This window comes from Equus caballus, chromosome 11, assembly GCF_041296265.1.
Source record: "Equus caballus isolate H_3958 breed thoroughbred chromosome 11, TB-T2T, whole genome shotgun sequence".
NCBI lineage: Eukaryota > Metazoa > Chordata > Mammalia > Perissodactyla > Equidae > Equus > Equus caballus.
In genome coordinates this window covers 57,926,857-57,951,950 of record NC_091694.1, presented here as the reverse complement: position 1 = coordinate 57,951,950, position 25,094 = coordinate 57,926,857, and the positions used below count along the sequence as shown (strand labels likewise).

Here is a 25,094-nt window from a genome sequence, read left to right as displayed (position 1 = left end):
ATATACAGTTTGTTTTATTATTTAACTTTTCTATTTGAACATTTTCATAATCAAAAGTTGTGGAAAATAAGACTTTTCTAAAAAGCGAATTACATGTGGGTTAGACAACTATAAAAGTGGGAAAAATAGACAAAGATCTAGGATTCTATCATTATTATCCCATTATTTTATAGGGCATCAGTTGCCTCAGTGGAAGACTTTATAAAATGCATTATTTACATAAAACACACCAAGGCAGGAAATACAAATGAATGCAAAGAAAGGGGCTATGGATGCTGAATACTCCACACATTCACTCCAGGAGAAAAACGTGTGGTGTAAGCTGTGAAGTAGCATTATAAAAACTGCATCTTAACTACAACGGTTATTTTTTAACATTACTACGGCATAAGCATAACCTGAGTGTTATGCAATCTGGAGACAATCTACACTTTGTGATGATTCCACGACATCAAGGTTAACTAATGTGAGGATGACAGAAAGCAACTTCTTGAAGAAAAGACTCAACAAGAAAGCCTTTAAGATGCTAGCACCCAGGTCTTCCCTTCAGCACCTGTTTGTAGGATGTTTATAAAAACAGTAACGTCCCAATGAAGCTGCATGGTCAACATGTGCTTAAACTGATATTCACAGCACCAGGATTTCTATCAATTTTTCCTCACCTAGCTCAGGAAAACTCCCTGTGCAAAGATGTCCCATGATCTCTTTAGGAATATCCGCATTGTTAAGATTTGGGGATTCTGCTTTTTCATTTTTAAGTTCCTATTACCCAGTAAATCACCAATATTTATATTTCTTTATGTATGCACAAAAAAGTATTTTAAATTCTACCAATTTCACTCCATATGTTAATTTTACGTTGTTACTCAACTCTACTTATTTATTCATTAATTCAACCAACACACATTGACCACCATTCGCAAGGCACTGAAGAAACAAAAGATAAAATCTCAGCTCTCAGTATATGGTCTTATATTCTGATAGTGGAATGCTGTGGATATTAAATACAATACAGGAGTGCCCCCTTATCCATGTGGGACGTGTTCAAGGCCCTCAGTGGATGCCTGAAACTGTGGATAGTACTGAAACCTATATGTACTACTTTTTTCCTATACATACCTACTATGATAAAGGTTACAATTAGGGTACTATAAAAGTTTAACAATAAAATAGAACACATACTATAATGAAAGTTATGTGAATGTGGTCCTTCTCTAAAGATTTGATTGTACTGTACTCACCCTTCTTGTGATGATGTGAGATGACACAATGCTTATGTGATGAGATGAAGAGAGGTGAATGACGTAGGCATTGTGACATAGCGGTAGGCTACTACTGACCTTCTGATATGTCAGGAGGAGGATCATCGGGCCATGACCATGTCGATGGTTGGGGATCCAGCAAATGGGATGATTCATATTCCGAGTGGGACACAGTAGGACGGCAACACGGTTTCATCACGCTACTCAGACAGTGCGCAATTTAAAACTTATGAATTGTTTATTTCTGGAATTTTCCATTTAATATTTTTGGACTGTGGCTGTGGGCAACTGAAACCACAGAAAGCAAAACCGCAGATAAGGGGGGACTACTGTAGTATTTTGACCTATTTCTATTTCTATTTCTGCTAGTTTTCCTTTTATGTTGTTTAGGACCACACAAACTCAGTTATGATCTGCCATCAATGATATTTCTGCATCAATGCTTTTTCCAATGAAATTTTTTTCTGATATTTTTAAGAGTAATCCCCATTTTACTTACACGTATGAAGAAGTACCAATTCTAATTATTCCTTTAAAATCAGTCATTTCATTTTTAGTTTCTTCTTATATAAACAACAGGCTGATTTTTTTAATTCGTCACTCTTATTTTCTCAGGTAAATCAAGTCCAATAACATGTTATAACCGTTAGCTGTGTATATTCTCTTTCCTCACTGTTAAGTCTTCACCTTGATGTTTTCCTGACCCACTTTCCACAGTGATCTCAAAGCTATTTCCCATTACTTACTTATCCTCACACTATTTAAATAGCTGCTTCCATTACTTTCTTGTCTTGGGACAGACGGTCCTATTCGGCAACCCATTTAGCAGGTTTCTTAGGCTCATTCCAGGACCCAGGAATTAAGACCATGTCCTTCCTTTATCTTTCATCACTTTAGAAAGCTTTCTGTTGCTTACGTCAGCTGTGACTCTCAGCACTATATACAAGCCCTGAAAGGATCCCATTACAAAGTCTGGGCCTGAGCACAGTAGGCACTCAAGAAACACGTGTTTCAGTGGAAGAAATGGACTCTTTACAGTAAAACAGTCAAAAGGGAACCTTAAGTTAGGAATTTAGGAGTCAGGTAAAAAAAATGAGAATTGTATTCTTATTTTTTCCTCTAGGACGACAGATGTCAGAACCTAGTGAAACTAAGGTTAATATGTTTTAAAGATTAAATTAAGCTTGGGTGTTTAATTTTTGGGTTTAACTAAATTTGTACACGTCTAAGAGTTATATACACAACATTAGTTTCTCTATCCTAACAGATCTTTCATTAAGCTTTTCTTCCCTTAATATTTCAGTATTTAAAGGAAAGGGTAATTAAACAGTGGTTACACAGAAATCTTTAAGGTACTTTCAACTGTTTTTTTTTTGGGCAAACCTACTGGTTCCACATGGCAGTTATGACATGATAGGAACAGGGAAGTAAAAAGGGGAAGGGAACCCTTTACATATTTAAGGCTTCAAAGCTGGGATGCCTGAAAGCAGCTTTTTCTTTTCTATCATCCCAGGATTACTCTCTAGTGTGAAATCTCTACTTGATGGAAGCTTTCCCAAATTTCACTCGTAAGGCCTCATTAAGTAGTAGTTGAAATACAGCAAGAGTTGGTGAGTTACAGATTTTTGAGTGCTCTTTCATACGGTTTCTTTCTGGAATGAATTAAACTGATATCAAATAAAGGTTGAGAAGTGAATGTAGTTTTCTTCTTAAATTTCACATTAAACTTAAATAGGTTATATCCACGTTACTAATTCTGATACTTTTGCTGAGTAATATCTAACATATATTGCACTTCTTTTGAATAATTTTTAACACACAGAGTACAAAATAAAACTTAAATGATTAAGTTGTAAAACCTAAAAGAAGTCTCCTGTGTTAATTACGATGTCTGGCACCTGTATGAACGCGTTGATGCTGAATGAGGTTTGTACTCTGGGTGAAGGTTTTACCACATATACGGCATGCATAGGGCTTCTCTCCTGTGTGAATTCTCTGGTGTTGAATAAGGCATGTTCTCTGGCTAAAATCTTTATCACATTCATTACATTTATAGGGTCTTTCTCCAGTGTGAGTTCTCTGATGTTGATTAAGTGATGAGGAATAAATAAAAGCTTTCCCACATTCATTACACTTATAGGGTTTCTCTCCGGTATGAATCCTTTGATGTTGAGTAAGATTTGCACCCTGTCTATATGCTTTCCCACATATATTGCATTTGAAGGGCTTTTCTCCATTATGAATCCTCTGATGTTGAGTAAGGTGTACACTCTGGCTGAATGCTTTCCCACACACACTGCATTTATACGGTTTCTCTCCAGTATGTGTTCTATGATGTTGAGTAAGGTTTGCACTCTGGCTGAAGGCTTTCCCACATATGTTACATATATAGGATTTCTCTCCAGTGTGAGTAGTTTGATGCTGAATAAGAGTTGAGGAATGAGCAAAGGCCTTTCCACATTCATTACATTTATAACACTTCTCTCCAGAATGAATTCTCTGGTGTCGAATAAGGTAAGTACTCTGACTAAACACTTTCCAACACTCATTGCATTTATATGGTTTCTTTCCAGTATGTATTTTTTGATGTTGAAGGAGGTGTGTACTCTGACTGAAAGTTTTCCCACATTCGTTGCATATATAAGGTTTTTCTCCAGTATGAACTCTCTGATGATTAATCAGTGATGAACTGTGGCTGAAGGTTTTACCGCATTCCAAGCATTTATATGGTTTCTCTCCAGTATGTGTCCTTTGATGTATAGTAAGGTGTGCCCGCTGACTAAAGTCCTTCCCGCAGTCATCACACTTATAGGGTTTCTCTCCTGTATGAATTCTCTGATGTATAGTAAGGTGTGCACGCTGGCTGAAGGCCTTACCACACTGGTGGCATTCATACGGTTTTTCTCCAGTATGCATTCTCTGATGTGCAATAAGGGATGAGATGTGCCTGAACTCTTTCCCACATTCTTCACATTCATAAGATTTCTCTTTGGCATGGGTACTTTGGTGTTTCGTGAGGGATGGGTATTTCCTAAACTTTTTTCCACACACGTTACATTTATAAGGCTTCTCTCCAGGAAGTATTTTCCTATGTACAATACCATATGAGACGTGACTGAAGGTTGCCCTGCCTTCGTTATACACAGAAGTTTTATTATCTGATTGGGTACCAAACTGTATAATTAGGTTTGAATGCTTTTCAAAACTCTCTCTATATATATCATATTTACTAAGACACTCTTCTGTAGGGTCATCTTCTTGTGAAAGGACTGACTTCAACCTGAAATCTCTTCCATTAGTGGGAATTTTCCTGAAGCTATCTGTTGCTTGCCTCTCTAATCTGTCATCATAGTCAAATCGTTCTTCCAATTTGATGGTCCTGGTTCCATCCTTTGTGAGTTTAGAAATATTTTTAACTGGAGTATGCTCTTGGGCTTCTGTTTCCCGTTCTGAAATAAAAAGAAAATAAAAGTTTTTCTCTATTTGGAGAAAGGAAACTGCCAAAACAGAAACAAAATAATGAACATGAGTAAAATGCCTAAAAAGACTATGGTTCTGACAACCTCATAACATGGTCCTTAACACTTGGGAAAGGAGAATAAAAGGGAAGAAAAACAGGAGACTAAACTTTTGAAAAAGGAGAGGCTCCTTACTATTTGGCAAGGGCACAGAGTAAATAAAATAGGTTAGGTCAGGTGACAGAGCTGAGAAGAGAAACTGGTGAAGACTGTGAGGGATAACTTGGGATGACTTGAATTACATAATTACTTACATACATTATAATTTATACAATGGGTTCATAAAGTAGGCATGCTAATGTCATCACTCCTTCTTCCAACCTACTCTGCACAATTCTACATAATATTCCAAAAGCAACTTCATGGAGTGTTTTCCTGCTTAAATGTTTTTAGTAATTCTTCTATAGCCTAAAGCAATGGTTCTCCAAAGTACAGTTCCCAGACCACTGGCAGAACATCACTATCAGCTGGGACTACGTTAAATTATTGGGCCCCACCCAGACATACTGAATCTGAAACTCTGGGAGTGGGGCTGAGCAATCAGTTTTAGCAAGCCCTCTAGGAGGTTTTGATGCACACTAAAGTTTGAGGATCAGTGGCTTAAAGGACAAAAATTCAAGAAAGAGAGAAAAAAGAAGTTCAAATTACCTCCACTTGACCTTTAGTCCCAAAATAATCCAGCCTTTTCTATTCTACTATATCTTCCACCACACCTCACATTCAGCTTAACTTTAAAGTTCAAAGTTACCCACATAAGTTAAAACTACTTCCTCATAATCTTCTATTGGTGCCATGCTAATTCCAGACTCTAGACCTTTTCTTTCTTTTTTTTAAATTAATTTTATTGATATTATGAATATTTTTGAATACATCATTAGTACTTTTTGGTTTTTTTGAGGAAGATTAGCCCTGAGCTAACTACTGCTAGTCCTCCTCTTTTTGCTGAGGAAGACTGGCTCTGAGCTAACATGCGTACCCATCTTCCTCTACTTTATATGTGGGATGCCTACCACAGCATGGCGTGCCAAGCGGTGCCATGTCCACACCCAGGATCCGAACCAGTGAACCCCGGGCCACCGAGAAGCAGAACTGTGCACGCTTAACCGCTGTGCCACTGGGCTGGCCCCTAGGCCTTTTCTTTTTTTTTTTTTTTGATTTTATTTTTTTCCTTTTTCTCCCCAAAGCCCCCCGGTACATAGTTGTATATTTTAGTCGTGGGTCCTTCTAGTTGTGGCATGTGGGACGCTGCCTCAGCGTGGTTTGATGAGCAGTGCCATGTCCGCGCCCAGGATTCGAACCAATGAAACACTGGGCCGCCTGCAGCGGAGCGTGCGAACTTAACCACTCGGCCATGGGGCCAGCCCCTAGGCCTTTTCTTATGATACCTTCTCCACCTATTAAAAAAGATGTTCATGGCCCAGCTCATGTTTCTCTCTCCTTAGAATCCTAAAGTACAGAATAGGTTGAATCATATGAAATTCCCTTTTCTGTAGGTCAATATGGTTGAATATCAGCAGTTTCTTATGGTTCAACCATAATAATGTTGAGGCTGCGACAAAAGTTGGCCTTATATTATTATTTCACAATTTTGTGTGTTTCTTATATTTCCAACTTAGATGTAAACTCTGGAAATGGCTTACCCTTCTTTTACATCTCCTTCAGAAAATGGCCCAAGACTTTGCATATGGTGGCCACTGAACTGACTTGATAAAATAAATGACAATAACTTGTTGTAAAAAGGTGAACTCAAATGGAAGCACATACATACATATAACAAAAAGACTCTGACCCCAAACCTGGCTGCAAAGCCATCATGTATGTATTTGTTGATGCCCATTATGTTTCCGTTATGAAGGATTAAAACAAATTTAAGTTACAATACCTTTCTCCTTTTAAGTCAGGTAGGAAACACAGAACTTGTAAATATTAAGAATTATATAATGAAATATAATCAAATATGGAGTTTATAATATAGCAAAAATGGTACTGGGTAGTTCAGAAACTTTCTAAGATGCAGATCAAAGTATAACAGCTTTGCATATATATCCATTCAATAGAATCGTCCATCAATAAAGGACTAGACAGCATAGGGGATAATGGAATATTGATAATGATAAAAATGTTCATTGGTATGAAATGGTGGGTAGGATACATTAAGTGAAAAAAAGAGGTATATAACAGCATGTAGAGGAAGATGCCATCTCTGTAAAGATATGCTCTGTGCATTATAGACACACACACACACTATCACACAGACAGTGATCATCTAAGGGGAGAAGGTCCTGGTAACGGGTGAGGGAGGGAGACATATTTCATTTTGCTTCCTTGTACTGCCTCAATTTACAAACTACTTTTATTCCTTTGATTCAAATACAAAAATCAGAGTTGACACTAGGAAATTCTTAGGTGTAATGTTAAATGAAAAAAGCAGTATCATAACTAGCATGAAAACTCATTAGAACTAGACAAATATTATCAAAATGCTAACAATCAGATTATAGGTTTTTAAAAATATTTTAAAATTTTCAACAAATTGGCTATATTATTTTTATTGTTATTGAGTACTAGAAATGTAGTTCTATTACTTTTATAAAAGAAAAAATTTAAAAACAACATTTATCAAACCAGGATTTGTTATTCCCCCTCTAAAAAAACAAAATGAGAATGTTAATGGACTGTATAGGTTAGGAGTGTATATATACATAAAAAAGATGAGATAGGACTAGAAGCTGAGTTTAACTTCTATGTAATCAGAATCAGTCTATGACAGTCTGTTCCATATACCTGAAAAGAAAGTGCTAAAGTTATAAAGAAGCTTAAAGTAACAAGTTTGAACAATGACCATAAAGAAATTGCTACTATAAGCATACACTTTTAAACCAATCAGTTTATTGGAAGTTTAGAAACTGAAATCTTTAACCATTAAGCTTAAATATGTGTATATAATTAACCAAAAAGCATCAGTCAGCAGTATCTGTTGGTCAACAGGGCCAAAGAGTGGTATAATATTCCTCATAAAAGGGGTCAGTGTTGACTCGGGTAATCAAGGAAAGCTTTGTGGGGGAGGGTATAACTTGAGTTGAACCTGAAAGCATGGCTAGGTCCTGTATAAATATAAAGAACTACAGAAGTTCTGAGACAGGAATGGCCATCAAAGACCAATACTACTACTCTATTTGTGAATTATCAAAGTTTCCATTTCCTGAAGTATGACTGACTAGAGGTTCAACTTATCCTCTATCTCTGAGCTGGTAAGAAAGTAAAATCCTCAGAGGTCAAAAATCAAGTAAAAACAGGAAGACAGGAAGTTAGCAAGAGTTGAAGCTGACTGCCTGAGATGACTCCTCAATCCTCCTTAAGCTTGAGGGTGCAAGGGGCTTAGGGGACAGAAGACAAAGCCTGGAGCCCAACCCTGGAAGGAGGGTGACACTCTGCATTACATTCTGTATAAGGACAGGCTAAAAAAAACAAACAAAACCCCAAAAAGCTCATCTCTACAGAAGGAAAAAAGGAACTTGCCTTTCTGTCTCAGTGTTCTTTGGTGGGAGAAAAATCTCTCCCCCAAATATCTAAGCATAAACTGCCCCCATTGTGGATTTACAGCCCTAACTCATGCCACCTGAATGATCTAAAAAACTCATCCTGAGAAGTCAACTCAAAGTGGTCCCAGAACAGCAGTGCCTCCCAGAAGACTATCCCGACTCTAGTCCAGGCTTATTTCCATTATGCCATGTATGTTTTCTCAGTGTTGGGAGTGTGCTGAAATCTTTCCCCAAAGAATTAAGTGTGCTATACGTGTATTTTGTGTCATTCTGCCAACTAAGGCAAGGAAGGCCATAAGTTATGAGAATTTGCTTTTCAAGTAGTATGACCCTTAAAATACCTAATGACCAGATAAGTTAAAGTTTAAAAAACAGATAAAGTTTTAAAAAGTGAAGCAATTCACTCTAAGGTAGCATATTATATTCTGTCATTATTGCTTAATTTACTGTGAATGCTGTATTCTAGCATCAATATTGTATGATATACTAGAAGTCAGAGCCTTAAATTAAAATAAAGGAAATAGAAAAGCAAAATGCAAAAGAGTATAGTGTACTTCTTTTGTATACAAAAGGAGATATAAAAACATACTTATGATTTACTTCTGCAAAGAATAAACCAGAAACAAATGAACATGGTTGCCTACAGAGAACAGATGGGAACAGGGCAGAGGGGATGGGAGTGCAGAACTTTCTGTATAGCTTTGACTTCTGAACCATGTTAACATTTTTACATACTCAAAAACATAAAATTAAATAAAAAACCAAGAAATAGAGAAAACATTAAAATTGAACACAAATGGAATCAACAAACTTAACTGTATATCAAACTATTCAGATAACCAGAAGGAAAGCATTCATGTAACTTTTGAACCCAGAATTCTGTATACTCTTAGTGGAATAAATCCTAAGGACAAAACTTTGAACTTTACCTAGTTTGTTATTAGTAGTGATATTGATATAATTATGAAACCATTTTAGTGTGTATTATATGAAAGAGCAAATGAGTAAATATACTGATACTGTTTGGAACCAGGTTACTCATTGTATGGGAAAGGAAATACAAAATGAAATATCGGGAGATACAAAATGGAATACCCTTGTAGTGTTGGATTTGAATTAGAGTTACCAGTATTAACTCATGATTTAAAAAAAACACTACATACATTCATACATATATATAGACATATTTCCCAGCTCTATCCACTGAACAGATCTAGAAGCAATGGTACCCATGGCAGTCAGCACACTTACCGCCCAGATCTTTGTTTCTAAGTACTATTCCCCGTTAAAATGAACCATGGCTCCTTAGAGAAATTCCAGGTCTAAGGTAGGCACAAGGTCAGCTTAAAGAACATGTTGTGCCAGAAAGCAAGGAAATGCTCAAAGACTAATGGGGACATCTTAAAAAGACACTGGATCTGGTTTTAAAGGGTCCTACTGAGGTGGTCCAATATGGCAATATAGGAAGATCCCGAACTCACGTCTTCCCACAGAAACACTGAATCTACAGCTATATCTGGAACAACTCCCCCTGGAAAAGACTTGAAAACTAGCTGAAGAGCTGCTTCACAGCAAAGGAGAAAAGGGCCACATCAAGGCGGGCAGGAGAGGCTGAACGAGTCTCACCAACAATCCTACCCTGGCATGGCGATCCACAATTAGGAGGGATCTCACAGATCCAAGCTTGTCCCTGAGGAGCCAAAAGTTCATACATCACATCAGGAACCTCAACCCTTAAGACCTGCACCTGACAGACAGTTCCCAAAACATCTGGCTTTGAAAACCAATGGGACTCGCATCCATCAGAACCGGGGAGGGGGGTGGGGATATCGAACTGAGAGACAGCTCTTGAAGGGCTCAAACGCAGACTTACTTGCCCCAGGGCCCAGACTATCTGTGAAGGAGATTCATTTGCTAATCTTAAAGCATCTGCTGGAGAGGCAGGGTACTGTTGAGATTCTCTCTTGGGACAGAGGCACTGGTGGGTGCCATTTTTGCGCTCTGCCTCGCTAAAGCTGGTGCACATGCGCCATCCTTGCACTCTCCCTCTGCCATGCTCCACAGTGGCAGTAGCTCCCAGAGAGGAGGTTTTACTGACGTCTGGTGCCCTAGAGTTTGCAGTGGCAGCCCAGGGGACACACCTTGAGCGCCTGGCTCTGGAGGCCCGGGGAACTTGTGTTCCTGGGTCCCAGGCGACTATAACAATTGGAGAGACAGTTCTTAGCAGACTACCACCCCCAGTGCGCTGCACAGACAGCAGACTGAAACACACCCCCAGTCTTTCTGAGGAGGAGGTCTAAGTGCCTTCCAGGAGCTCTGGCCTGAGGGGCAGGTTCCTGGTCTGGCCTACTCCTGGGGCCTCTAGAGGTGCTCTCGGGAAACAGTCTGGTGGGTGCAGTCTTGGTACTTTCCCTCTGCCTCACTCCAGCTTGCTGCTATCTCCCAGAGTGGAGCTTATAGCTTTCTCTGGTGCCCTGATTTGTGCAACTGCTGCCAAAAGACAACTCTGCATCACCTGGCTCTGGAGGCCAGCAGGGCTTATGCTCACAGGTCCTACAAGACTATGACCAACAGAGAAAAAATTCTTAAACAGCCACTACCCTCAGGGCATAGAGAGAGGCAACAGACTCAGGAGTCCAGTCTCTCTGTGAGAGAGGAGTGTAAGCTTATCATCATAGCTGCAGCCTGAGGGACAGGCTACTACTTACAGACCTAGGAGCTGACTGGAAACCTTTCCAGAGACCTCACAGGCAGGCACCATCTTTACGCTCTCCCTCTGCTGTGCTCCAGAGTGCCAGTATGTTTTGGAGGGGAGTTCTTATGCGTGTTGGTGCCCCAGTTTTTCCGGCTGCCAGAGGGGACGTTCCTTGGTTGCCTGGCTCTGGTGGCCAGCAGGGCCTGTGTTCTTGGGTCCAAGACTGTAATAATCGGAAACAATTCTTGGCAGCTACCACCTCCAGCGCGCTGCACAGACAGTAGACTGAAACACACTCCCAGTCTTCCTGTGAAAGGCCTGTCTGCTTGTCTGGGAGCTTCACTCAGCCTGAAGCCGGCTTCAGTTTGCCACATATTTCAGGAGGCCACACATTCAGGAGGCCACAGAGGTGCTCAAAGGGAAGATAGGACAGGACATGCTATCTTTGTGCTCTCCCTGTGCCTTGCTATGGCTCGCAGGTACCTCCCAGAAAGGAGCTCATACTATCCTCTGGAGCCCCAATTTTTGTAACTGTTGCACAGGGGAGACCTCCAGATTGCTTGATCTGGAGGCCAACAGGGTTTACGATTGTGGTCCCACAGGACTGTATATATTTATATACTTTAAAAGCTGCTGCCTGGGGATCTGGCTTCCCATCAGCCTGAGGCTAGGTGCTGACTGAGATCCTCCCTCTGCAACACTGACAGGTCTTCGCACACCCGCAACAACTGGAGCTATTAAAAATAAATCAGCCTGTTGGGACAATCACAAAGTTCAAGAGACAAAGTTCATCTCCTACATAAGGCCACTCCTTCAAGACTGGGAGAAGCAGCTGTTTTGCCTAATACATAGAAACAAACAGAGAATCAAGCAAAATGAGGAAATAGAGGAATATGTTCCAAACAACAAAAAAAAGATAAAAACCTCATAAAGAAATCTTAATGAAATGAAGATATGTAATTAACCTGACAAAGAGTTCAAAGTAATCATCATAAAGATGCTCACTGAACTTGGGAAAAGAATGGCTGAACACAGTGAAAACTATAACAAAGAGAAAATATAAGAAAGTACCAAACAGAAGTCATAGAGCTGAGGAATAGAATAACTGAATTGAAAAATACTAGAGAGGTTCAACAGCAGACTAGACGAAGCAGAAGAAAGGATCAGTGATCTCAAAGACAGGGCAGTGTAACTCATTTAAACAGAGCAGCAAAAAGAAAAAAGAATTTAAAAAAGGGAAGATAGCTTAAGGGACTCATAGGACAACATGAAGCTTCTGCATTACAGGAGTTCCAGAAGGACAAGAGAGAGAGAAAGGGGCAGAAAACTTACTGAAGAAATAATGCTGAAAACGTCCCTAAACCTGGGGGAAGCAGACATTCAGATCCAGGAAGCCCAAAGAGTTCCAAATAATATGAACCCAAAGAGATCTCCACCAAGACACATTATAATTAAAATGTCAAAAGTTAAAGAGACTCTTTAAAGCAGCGAGAGAAAAACACCTTGTTATATACAAGGATCCCCCATAAGACTATGGGCAGATTTTTCAGCAGAAACTTTTCAGGCCAGAGGGAGTGGCACAATATATTTAACGTGCTGAAAGGAAAAAAATTCCATCCAAGAACACTCCACCTGGCAAAGCTGTCTAGAACTGAAAGAGATAAAGAGCTTTCCAGACAAGCAAAAGCTAAAGGGGTTCATCCCCACTAAACTGGCCTTACAAGAAAAGTTAAAGGGGCTTCTTTAAGCTGAAAAGAAAGGGCACTATTTAGCAACAAGACAACATATGAAAGTATAAATCTCACCGGTGAAGGTGAACATGTAGTAAAGATAGTGGATTAATCATGTAGAAAGTTAGTATGAAGGTTAAATGATAAAAGTAGTAAAAATAACTCTAAAATAATTAGTTAAGGGACACATCAAATAAAAAGATGTAAAATGTGACATCAAAAACATAAAATGTGGGGGCTGGCACTGTGGTGTAGTGGTTAAGTTCAGCACACTCCACTTCGGCGTCCTGGGTTTGTGGGTTCAGATCCTGGGCACAGACCTACACCACTCAACAGCGGGGACCCATGTATAAAGTAGAGGACGACTGCTACAGGTGTTAGCTCAGCGCTAATCTTCCTCCGCAAAAACTCACAAAAAACAAAATACAAAAAACATAAAAATGTGGTAGAGTGAGTAAAAACGTAGAGTTTTAGAATGTGTTCAAACTTAAGTCATTATCAATACAAAATAGACTGTTATAAATATAGGTTGTTATATGTAAGTCTCATGGTAACCACAAAGTAAAAACCTTCAGTAGATACACAAAAGATAATGAGAAAGGAATCTAAACGTAACACTAAAGAAAGTCATCAAACCACAAAGGAAGAGAGCAAGAGAAGAAGAAAGGAAAGGAATTACAAAACAACCAGAAAAAAATTAAGGAAATGACAATAAGTACATACCTATCAACAATGACTTTAAATGCAAATGGACTAAATTCTCCCATCAAAAGAGAGAGAGTGGCTGAATGGATAAGACCCATTTGCTGTCCACAAGAGACTCACTTCAAATGTAAGGACACAAACAAACTGAAAGTGAAGGGATAGAAAAAAGAAAGCTAGGGTAGCTATACTTAGATAAAATAGACTTTAAAACAAAGACTGTAATAAAAGACCAAAGAAGGGTATTACATAATGATAAAGGGGTGAATCTAACAAAAGGATATAAAATTTATAAATATTTATGCACCCAACATAGGAGCACCTAAATATATAAAGCAAATATTAACAGAGCTAAAGGGAAAGAAAGACAGCAATACAATAATAGTAGGAGATTTTAATATTCCATTTACATCAATGGATAGATCATCCAGAAAGAAAACCAACAAGGAAACACCAGCCTTAAATGACACATTGGACCAGATGGACTTAATAGATACATACAGAACATTCCATCTAAAAGCAACAGGAAACACATTCTTCTCAAGTGCACATAGAATATTCTCCAGAACAGATCATGTTAGGCCACAAAACAAGTCTCAATAAATTTAAGAAGATTGAAATCATCAAGCATCTTTTCTGACCTCAATGGTATGAAACTAGAAGTCAATTACAAGAAGAAAAATGGAAAAGTCACAAATATGTGGAGATTAAACAACATGCTACTGAACAACCAATGGGTCAACAAAGAAATCAAAACAGAAATAAAAAAATACCTTGAGACAAATGAAAACACAAAATTCATGGGATGCAGCAAAAGCAGTTCTAAGAGGGAAGTTCATAGTAATACAGGTCTGCCTCAAGAAATAAGAAAAATCTCAAATAAAAAATCTGACTTTACAACTCAAGGAACTAGAAAAACAGGAACAAAAGAAGCCCAAAGTTAGTAAAAGGAAGGAAATAGAGATCAGAGTGGAAATAAATGAAATAAAGACTAAAAAGACAATAGAAAAGATCAATGAAACTAAGAGCTGGTTCTTTGAAAGGATAAACAAAACTGACAAACCTTTAGCTAGATTCACCAAGAAAAAAAAAAAAGGGCTCAAATAAATAAAATCAGAAATGAAAGGGGAGATGTTATAACTGATACCACAGAAATACAAAGGATCATAAAAGACTACTATGAACAATTATATGCCAACAAATTGGACAATGTAGAAGACATTAATAATCTCTTAGAAACATACAACCTTCTAAGACAGAATCATGAAGAAATAGAAAATATGAATAAAACAATTAATAGTAAGGAGATTGAATCAGTAATAAAAAACTTACCAACAAGCAAAAGTCCAGGACCAGATGGCTTCACTGGTGAATTCTATCACTGAAAGAAGAATTAATACCTATCCTTCTCAAACTCTTCCAAATACTGAAGAGGAGGGAATGCTTCCAAACTACTTTTACAAGGCCAACATCACCCTGACACCAAAACCAGTCAAGGACACCACAAGAAAAGAAAACTACAGGCCAATATCCCTGATGAACATAGATGCAAAACTCAACAAAATATTAGCAAACCAAATTCAACAATACGTTAAAAGGATAGGGCCAGCCACAGTGACCCAGTGGTTAAATTTGGCACACTCTGCTTTGGAGGCCCAGGTTCAGTTCCTGAGTGCAGACCTACACCACTTGTCTGTCAGTGGCCATGCTGTGGCAGTGGCTCACAAACAAAAAGAGGAAGATTGGCAGTAGATGTTAGCTCAGGGAAAATCTTCCTCAGCAAAATAAAATAAAATAAAATAAAAGGATGACACACCATGATCAAGTGGGATTTATTCCAGGGCTGCAAGGATGGCTCAACATCTGCAAATCAATCAACGTAATACACCACATTAACAGAATGAAGGACAAAAATCACATGATCATCTCAGTAGATGCAGAAAAAGCATATGACAAAATTCAACATCCATTTACCATAAAAACTCTCAACAAAGTGGGTAAAGAGGGAAGATACCTCAAAATAATGCCATATATGACAAGGCCACAGCTAATATCATACTCATCAGTGAAAAGCTGAAAGCTTTTCCTCTAAGATCTGGAACAAAACAAAATGCCCACTCTCACCACTTTTATTCAACATAGTACTGGAAGTCCTAGCTAGAGCAATAAGGCAAGAAAAAGCAAGAAAAGGCATCCAAATTGGAAAGGAAGAAGTAAAACTGTCACTATTTGCAGATGGCATGACACTATATATCAAAAACCCTAAAGACTCCACCAAAAAACTGTAAGACCTAATAAACGAATTTGGTAAAGCTGCAGGGTACGAAATCAATATACGAAAATCTGTTGCATTTCTATACACTAACAACAAACTATCAGAAAGAGAAATTAAGAAAACAACCCCATTTACAATTACATCAAAAAGAACAAAATACCTGGGAATAAATTTAACCAAGGAGGTAAAAGAACTGTACACTGAAAATTATAAGACACTGATAAAAGAAATTGAAGAAGATGCAAGTAAATGGAAAGACATCCAGTGCTCATGGATTGGAAGAATGAATATTGCTAAAATGTCCATATTACCCAAAGCAGTCTACAAATTCAATGCAATTCCTATCAAAAATTCCAATGGCATTTTTCACAGAAACAGAACAAACAATCCTAAAATTTATATGAAACCACAAAAGACTCCAAACAGCCAAAGCAATCTTGATGAAGAACAAAGCTGGAGGCATCAAGCTCCCTGATTTTAAACTATATTACAAAGCTATAGTAATCAAAAAAGTATGGTAGTGGCAGAAAAACAGACTCATAGATCAATGGAACAGAACAGAGAGTCCAGATATAAACCCATGCATATATGGTCAATTAATCTATGACAAAGGAGGCGATAATATACAATCGGGAAAGGACAGTCTCTTCAATAAATGGTGTTGGGAAAAGTGGACAGCCACATGCAAAAGAATGAAACTAGACTACTATCTTACACCACACACAAAAAATTAACTCAATAAATTCAAGACTTGAACATAACACCTGAAACTATAAAATTCCTAGAAGAAAATATAGGCAATAAGCTCCTTGACATTGGACTTGGCAATGATTTTTTTTGGATCTGACTCCAAAAGCAAAGGTATCAAAAGGAAAAATAAACAAGTGCGACTACATCAAACCAAAAAGTTGCTGTACAGCAAAGGAAATTATCAACAAAATGAAAAGGCAACCTACCAAATGGGAGAAAACATTTGCATATCAGATATCATATATCTGATAAGGGATTAATATCCAAAATATATCAAGAACTCATACAACTCAACAGCCAAAAAGCAAACAATCTGATTAAAAAATGGGCAGAGGACCTGAATAGACATTTTCCCAAAGAAGATATAGAGATGGCCAACAGGCACATGAAAAGATGCTCAACAGCACTAATTATCAGGGAGATGCAAATCAAAACCACAATGAGATATCAACTCACACTTGTCAGAATGGCTATTATGAAAAAGACAAGAAATAACAAGTGTTGGTGAGGATGTGGAGAAAAGGGAACCCTTGCACACTGTTGGTGGGAACGTAAATTGGTGCAGCCACCATGGAAAACAGTATGGAGGTTCCTCAAAAAATTAAAAATAGAACTACTCTATGATCCAGCAATTCCACTTCTGGGTATTTATTGAAAGAAAACAAAAACACTAATTCAAAAAGATGCATGCACCCCCACGTCCATGGGAGTACCTACAATAGCCAAGATATGGAAGCAACCTAAGTGTCCACTGATGGATGGATAAAGATGATGTGGTGTATGTATACACAATGGAATACTACTCAGCCATAAAAAAGAATGGAATCTTGCCATTTGTGACAACATGGATGGACCTTTGAGGGCATTATTCTAAGTTATTTCACTCGTTCAGAGAAAGACAACTACTGCATGATGTCACTTTTAAGTGGAATCTAAAAAAACAAAAGAACAAACAAAGCAAAACAAAACAAGCTCATAGAAACAGAGAACAGACTGGTGGTTGATAGACGTGGGTATTGGGAGGTAAGTGAAATGGGTGAAGTGAGTCAAAAGGTACAAACTTCCAGTTATAAGATAAATATGTCCTGGGGATTTAATGTACAGCATGGGGGCTACAGTTAATAACACTGAATATGTACTGCATATTTGAAAGTTGCTAAGAGAGTAAATCTTAAAAGTTCTCATCATAAGAAAAAACAAATTTTGTAACTATGTATGGTGATGGATGGTAACTGGATTTATTGTGGTGATCATTTTGCAGTGTATACAAATACAGAATCATTATGTTGTACACCTGAAACTAGCATAAAATTATATGTGAATTATACTTCAATTAAAAAAAAAAGGCTCCCACTGACCAAATTTGGCACAACTGAGCATCAAAACAAACCCCCAAACTAGAATTCATGGACTAACAATAAATTCTTAAAAATTCTGTCAGTCTATAGTGATATATACACATAAAAATGGGGTGGGAGGAGGGACAGCTATTCTTTACAAAAGAATGCTATTAATTGTTTAGAAGATATGACTGAATCAGAAAATCACCATTCTGCAACCAGCAATGTAATAAAGTAAGGATCATCGATGGATGCTAAAAACCTTAAATAAAAGGTTATCATGGAATAGAATAATCATGTAGCCTCTAAGTATCAATCTGCAGATTAAACTTACTAACAAAGAAAAAAAATCCTTTAAAATGGAGAGATTTGGTAGATAATACCTTAATGAAACTGAACATCACCAACAATGAGACTAACTGACATTACGTGTCTTCTGAGGAAATGGAATGGAAAGTACACAGCTATAAAGTATTCTTGGCAAAAATGTTTAATTTAAATCTAATCAGGAGGAAACAATCAGGCAAAGCTAGATTGTGGGTCATTCTCCAAAAAGCCTGGCCTCAAGGCTTCAAAAAATGTATCATGAAAGATTAAAAAAAAGCAACAAGAAAAGGCTGGGGAACAGTTCTAGATTAAAAGACTAAAGAACAAGATAACCAAGTGGAACATGTGATTCCTGACTGGCTCCTGCACTGGGGAGAAAAACATCTATAAGGGATACTTTGGGACAGTTGGGAAAATCTGAGTATTTGACTATCCATTAGATGACATTATTGTATGTATGTTAAATACTTGGAGTGAGAGAATGGTGTGTTTATGTAGGAGAATGGTCACGTTTTGAGAAGACAGATGCAGAATTATTTAGGTGTGAGATGTCACGACGCCTGCAACTAACTTTCAAATGGTTCAGTGCAAAAACTGTGTGTGTGTATGTATGGAGACAAAGCAAAAGTGGCTAAATGATGACAACTGGTGATGCCAGGTAAAAAACATACAGGTGTTGAATGTTCCTGCAACTCTTCCGCAGGTTTGAAATCATTCACATGAAGCTGTTGTGGAGGAAGGAGAAAGGAATGGGAATAACCAAAAAGCCCATCAATGGGGCACAGGTTCAGTAAGTTATGAGTCACACATAAAATCTGATGCAGATATTTAAAAAAAGAACAAGGAAGCTCTTTACCTACTCATTTGGAACACTTATCAAGATGTACTTTCAAGTAAAAAAAGCAAAGGACAAAACTGTGTGTACAGTATGCTACCATTTATTTTGGAAAATGGAGGAAAAATATTTCTATACTGACTTGTTATGCAAACAAAGCAAAGTAAACCCCTGAAAGAATAAACTAGGAACAAACAAGAGTGGCTGTGTGTTGGGGAGGTGTAAGGACTGCGTGCATGTGGTAAACTGGAGGGAGACTTCCGTCTGTATTTATCTGGCTTTATGTATTTTTAAAATTTTTGATCCCAGACAAAACTTTAAGTGACAGGACCCAGGGGTCATGGAGAAGGATAAAATTTGAGACATGGGGGAAAGGTATAAAAATGACATTTGGAAAACCTCTTCCTGAAGATGGCCTCTGTAAAGGAAGCAGTGCCAACAGCTCAGCATTCTTGACAGGCTAGGATGTCTTTGTGGAAAGTGACTTGGCTGTGTTTAAAAATATACCTCAGCACACTTAGGATAATAGAGAATCTTAAGCACAAAGAATCTCATCTGCTGGTTATTCTCTCACCTGGACTAGGGCCTTCTAGAATTTCCTTTATCACCATCCACGGTTCTTCCAATATGGGAATCACAGTTGGTCTGTACACTGTAAGTCCTGTTCAGGAGGAATATAATGAGTTTTATCCTGTAGATAAACAGTTGTTCAAATTTTATTACCTGACTTCTTCTTATCCATAAGGACAGAGCTCCATAGGAAAATAACAGTTGATGGACATGATCTAATGAATTAGGTCGCTGCCCTTTTCAAAGGTAGGATAAAAATTTCCTGCCACCCTGGAGGAAATGTGCATGGAGACCACGGGGGAAGAAGGAAATGGGCAAGGTGCAGCAATGGGTGGCAGCCCCGTGAAGCTGTGCATCATAGTTTTTAATGATTTTTCATTTGGGAGAAGGGAGTAGAACATAGCCATGTCTGTACCCAAATAGGATGAGCACATTCATCTCTAGACCCCATTCTCAGCAAAGTGCTTTAGAAGCCCAACCTATTTTTAACAACCAAGGACAGTAAAGATACTCTGGTGCGTGTGCTGGGAGGAGGAGTGGGCACAGATGATGCTTACCCAGAGAAACCATGTTCCAGTAGTTCTGTAACGTCACAGTCTTGTACAGTTCCTTCTGTACAGGACGCATTAGCTCCCAGTCCTCCTGGGTGATATCCACAGCCACATCTTTGAATGTCATTGATTCCTAAAACATCAAATATAACTTAACTTGGTTCAAGGACTAGCAGGATGGGGATAGTGATAACACCAGGTAATCACAGAATCTTGAGCTTTCGTAGGACCCTAAAGGTTATTTAGTCAAAACCTTCACTCAAGGTATGGACGAGCATACCTGAATTGCCCTCAAGGGAAGTTTGAAAATAAAGTAAATTTATCATTTTTGATTGCCACTAGTGCCTGCATTGGTGGCTCCATCTTAAAGAACAAGGGTTTTAAACATAGATGACAGAGTTGAATGGTTTTGTTTTTCAAGATTTGCCTTAAGAATAAATTCAATGTGTTATAATTTGAAGTTTTATTTTTGTGTGCTCTATGATGATAAGAGCCCTTCTTTCCTTTTTAAAATAAAACTGATACCAATAACCATACTGCTGAACTGCTGTACTTTTAGATACATTTCACAACTGGTAAGGTTAGTGACCTCTTTGCTCTTACTTTTGTTAAAAAAATATTCTTGATTACTCTTGCATGTTTTTCAAATGAACTTTGTAAGTTTCTTTACAAAATTATATTGGGACTTTGAAATCACATTAAGTTTATAATCTAGGGAGAACTGACAGTTTTTAATTTTTTTAATTTTTAATTTTTTCTTTCCAAAGCCCCCCGGTACACAGCCGCATAGTTTTTTTAGTTGTGGGTCCCTCCAGCCATGGCATGCAGGAGGCCGCCCCAGCATGGCCAGACCAGTGGCACCCAAACCGTGCCCAGGACCCAAACCGGTGAAACCCTGGGCTGCCGAGGCAGAGCGCACGAAGCCAACCACTTGGCCACGGGGCCAGCCCCTGACAGTTTTTTATATTCAAGCCTTCTTTCACGTCCTATAGAATGATATAGGATATGAAGGTACTGCAAAATTTATACCATGTTTAGTCCTAGCTATTTTAAATTTTGAGGGGTAATACTGTGAATGGAATTTTTCATTTCATTTTATCATCTGATTTTTATGTATATGTAAGGAAGTGACTTTATTTTTTGGTGAGGAAGACTGGTCCTGAGCTAACATCTGTCCCAATCTTCCTCTATTTTTACTACGTGGGATGCCGCCACAGCACGGCTTGATGAGTGGTGTGTAGGTCCATGCCTGGGATCTGAACCTGTAAACCCCAGCTGCCAAAGGGGAGCACACAAACCCAACCACTACGCAACCAGGCTGGCCCAGGAAGTGATTAATTTTTGTAAGCCATTTTCTGTAGCAGTCACTTTACTCAAATTTTCTATTATTGTTTCTAACAGTTTTTCCCTTGATTTTCTTAGGTTTTTCAGGTAAACATTCATATTATCTATAAATAATAACTTCTCTCTGGTTATCAATTTCAGACCATGTATATTTTTACAGCAGACCTTTCTCTTAAGGTGGCCTGAGTTGCTCTTCCTTAAAGTAACACAGACTCATGATCAATAGGAACACAACATAATACATGGCCTTTAATTCCTTGTTAATAAGGAAAAATAATATTAGTAACTATTGTTTATCTTACTGTGCTCTTATTGATTATTTACTGTAATCCAGGCTAACAAGTCTCATAATATTTAATCTTCACAATCTAAGAGGAATATCTATTTATTAGAGTTGAATAACTCAGGCTTAAGTGGTTAAGTATCTTGCCCCAAATTACAGGTTCAATGGCAGAACCAGGAATCTAACCTAGACCCATCTGGCTGTGGAGGTCAATCCCTCAACCTCTAGGCGATATTGCTGCCTTAAAGTCAAAAAGAGAGGAAGGAAGGGCATGTCAAGGGAAGGCAATGGGTCCCATTCCCTATACAGAGCAGTCCCCTACCTTAAAAGGCCAAGGTGACTTAAGGAGAAAAACTGAGGCTTAGGTCCTTGAGAGGACTTTTGGGGTAACAGAAGTTAGAGGGCCACGACAGAAAATGTCCTCATACACCAAGGCCTTTTAAAATCACAGAAGAAACTAAAACTCACTTTGGTCACCAAGTTATTTAGCCATCCTGCCTGGAAAGCATGTCTTCCTTTGGGGTCTTCCTTTGGGGTCTCCTGGGGAAGGGCAGAGTTCTGAGGAGCAGCTAGGGAAGAGAAAGAGACCACGATGGAGATTAGTTCTATTTGAACAGCCTAGGGAACCCTTCACCAAATAGATGCCTGTCCTTTCTTAAAGTGATAGGTCAGAAGGAAAGCAAAAACAGCACTCCTACTTCAAAGAGTGAGAGGGAAGGGATAATGACCTGTCCTAAAACGTCATTTGCAGGCTTCAAAAACAAGTGTGCTCTGGGACGCATATGTACCAAATTCACAATTTCCTACTAAACTCTTATGGATGTAAATTTTGTGAGTTATCTCTTTACTTACTAAGGAAATGTTCTCTGGACCCCTTTCTACCTATTTGGAAGTATGTTACTTACTGTAAAACCCAGTTCACAAGGCAAACGACTTATTGGCAGAATGGTTCAAGCCTCTGTAGGTAACCTTCCTGAGGGCTCACACTGGGGTAATATGGTTGTGTCTGGTCATTGTTTTATGACACATCTCCTTTGGGTTTAGAGAATGCGTTTGGTTCCAGGCAATCTGAAGGGGAACAGCACGCAGGATGGGGTTCATGTTAAAGCTTGCTCTCACTCACTCACAGACGTTCGTTCTCCCTAACTTCTTTAAAGGGCTGCTCTCTGATATGTCACCTGCCTTCTCTGACCACTCAGGATTACTCCCCTCTCTGCTCTGTAATCCTCACCTTCCTCTTCTAGAATCTGAGTCAAATCCTCCACCAGAGTCACCACTTCCTCGCTGTTCTCTGGGTACTGGGACTTCACCCAAGTCCTAACCTCCCCAGGCAGGATGGTCAGGAATTGTTCCAGCACCAGCAGCTCCAGGATTTGTTCCTTTGAGTGAATCTCAGGTCTCAGCCACTTAAGGCAGAGCTCTCGGAGTTGATTCAATGCCTTTCGAGGACCAGCCAGGTCTGGGTATGGAAAATTCCTAAAATTCTGTCGACAGGTTTCAGCGTCACGCAAGAGTCTTGAAGCAAGGGTTTCCTTTTCAACATTGTGGGGTCCAGTCTGAGCCTTGTCTGGCTTCCACATTAGAAGGATTTGGGAGCGTGAAGAACTGGTCATCCTCTTGCTTGGGGCTAACATTGCTACAGACAGGAGAGTCAATCTAGCAGTATCCTTTATTTCTCCAGTAGTGAGCCAACTGCTTGAAGACTCATGCTAGAGCCACAAAGACATGATATCAAGGGCTGCTGCAGCCAGGGGCAGAACAGAGTGAAGGTAGAGTTAGCAGCCTTTGTTACAAATTCTGAGCCCAGAACTTGCAGGGATGGTTAAGAGACCCTGAAACACAAGAACAGACCACGAGGTCAAGAATTCGTGGTGCTCTCTGCTATACACATACACAAACAAAAATACACTATCCAGTGTGCACAGATAAACACACATAGACTTTTACCTTGGTCTCTCTCTCTTATGCCCTTAGACTTGTAAGATAAATGCAGTCTGCTAGGGAGGAGGTTGGGACTGCCATAACAAGGTGGTGATAGAAGCAAAGACTTGAATCATGAGCAAACAACAGATAAAACTTCCAACTTGCTGAAACAGAAATTAAACACTTTATAGAAAAAAATGCTTCAGTATTTTAGTCACTGATACAGAAGCTGTAATGACTGATTCTCAATACAACGGAACAAATCTATTAGAACTAGGAAGATGATTTCTTCCTAATAAAGTGCTCAAGGTTCCCAAGGGAACTGTCAGGAAAAAAGGGCGAGCTGTTTACTCGCTTTGCATATTAATGCCAGCCTATTCTAGCTTTTCACTATCTGCGGGGCCGAGGAGACAAGCTGGTTGGACTGGAAAGAAGTAGAAGAGAGTGGTGTGATTTAAAGCCCATTAGGTGCTTCTACAGGAGACAATTCCTTATGAATAAATCTGAAACCAGGATTCCGAAGAAAACCTCAGAATAGGTCTGCCCTGGAGAACAACCGACAACACCTGTCCACGGGCTCCAACTGAGCCCTTCTCAACCACAGCCGTGTCACCCAAGCCAACTGTTTACAAGGCCCTGCAGAACACTGCGCCGGCCTCGCCCCCTCGCCCCTCCACAGGGGGTGTCCCTAACTCCTCTTTAGCCAGAGGGTCGCGGGCAGCCGGGGAGTCGGGACCCGGCGACGCGCTGCGCCGGGACTGGGCCCCCACAGCAGCATCCGCACCGTGTTCGCCTCCCCGCAGGCCGCCAGCAGGGCGCCCACGCGTGGACGGGCTGGGGCTCTGGCCCTGACCGCGCGGACACTCGCTCCGGCGCCCGCGACATCATTACCTGTCGCTGGGACCGGCGGACGCGCAGCCGGAGCGGCCCGAGAGGCCCCGGGCAACAATGGCGGCGGGGGCGCGGGCGCCTGCGTGGCGGGCTCAGTCCCGCGCCGCAGAGGGGCCCCTGGTTCCGCCACTTCCCTTCCCCGGAAAGCACAGCGTGTGTCGGCAGCAGCCGCACGTCGCAGCCCAGGCCTGCCTGAAAAGCCCGGCCCGGAACCCACCGCGCCCCCGCTTCGCCGCGACCTCGCCTCGGCGCCACTGCGCATGTGCGCAAAGAGAACGCTGCGCGCCCGCTGAGCCAATTGGAGGCGGCGCCTCGGCCCTCCCCCGCCCGAACCCTGTTCCGTGGACCTGTTTCCATGGCAACCTCCTCCACCCATCTCTATGACTTGCTTGTTAGCCTGAAAGGTTCCAAAGGGAAGTTTAAAGTTTCCTTGGGCAGAGGCAGGTCTGCTAGACGACTTGGAGGTAAGGGAGCTACCAGCATCTGGCGGAGGGGGACGGGGAGGTTGAAGCCTTGTGCTAATGAACGAGAGAAAACCTGGTGCCAGAGTTCCTGG

The 25,094-nt window shown here is 39.8% G+C and overlaps 1 protein-coding gene across 3 annotated transcripts; it reads right to left on the bottom strand.

The window, feature by feature from the left end:
- Positions 1-1,481: 1,481 nt before the first annotated feature.
- On the bottom strand, positions 1,482-24,852 carry ZNF287 (zinc finger protein 287). 3 transcript variants are annotated; one of them, XM_005597804.4, is made up of 7 exons: positions 24,539-24,852; positions 23,672-23,811; positions 22,956-23,556; positions 22,193-22,293; positions 20,104-20,230; positions 19,551-19,637; positions 1,482-4,711 (listed from the first exon to the last, which is right to left on the bottom strand). In XM_005597804.4, exons 3-7 carry the CDS (start codon positions 23,356-23,358, stop codon positions 3,141-3,143), a joined length of 2,289 nt encoding a protein of 762 aa, XP_005597861.1. In that variant the 5' UTR covers positions 23,359-23,556; positions 23,672-23,811; positions 24,539-24,852; the 3' UTR covers positions 1,482-3,140. The 3 variants fall into 3 exon arrangements, with proteins under 3 accessions (XP_005597861.1, XP_001503498.3, XP_014584383.2); XM_001503448.7 differs by lacking the exon at positions 23,672-23,811 and having other exon boundaries at positions 24,539-24,828; XM_014728897.3 differs by lacking the exons at positions 22,956-23,556; positions 23,672-23,811 and having other exon boundaries at positions 24,539-24,829.
- Between the last annotated feature and the right edge of the window lie 242 nt (positions 24,853-25,094).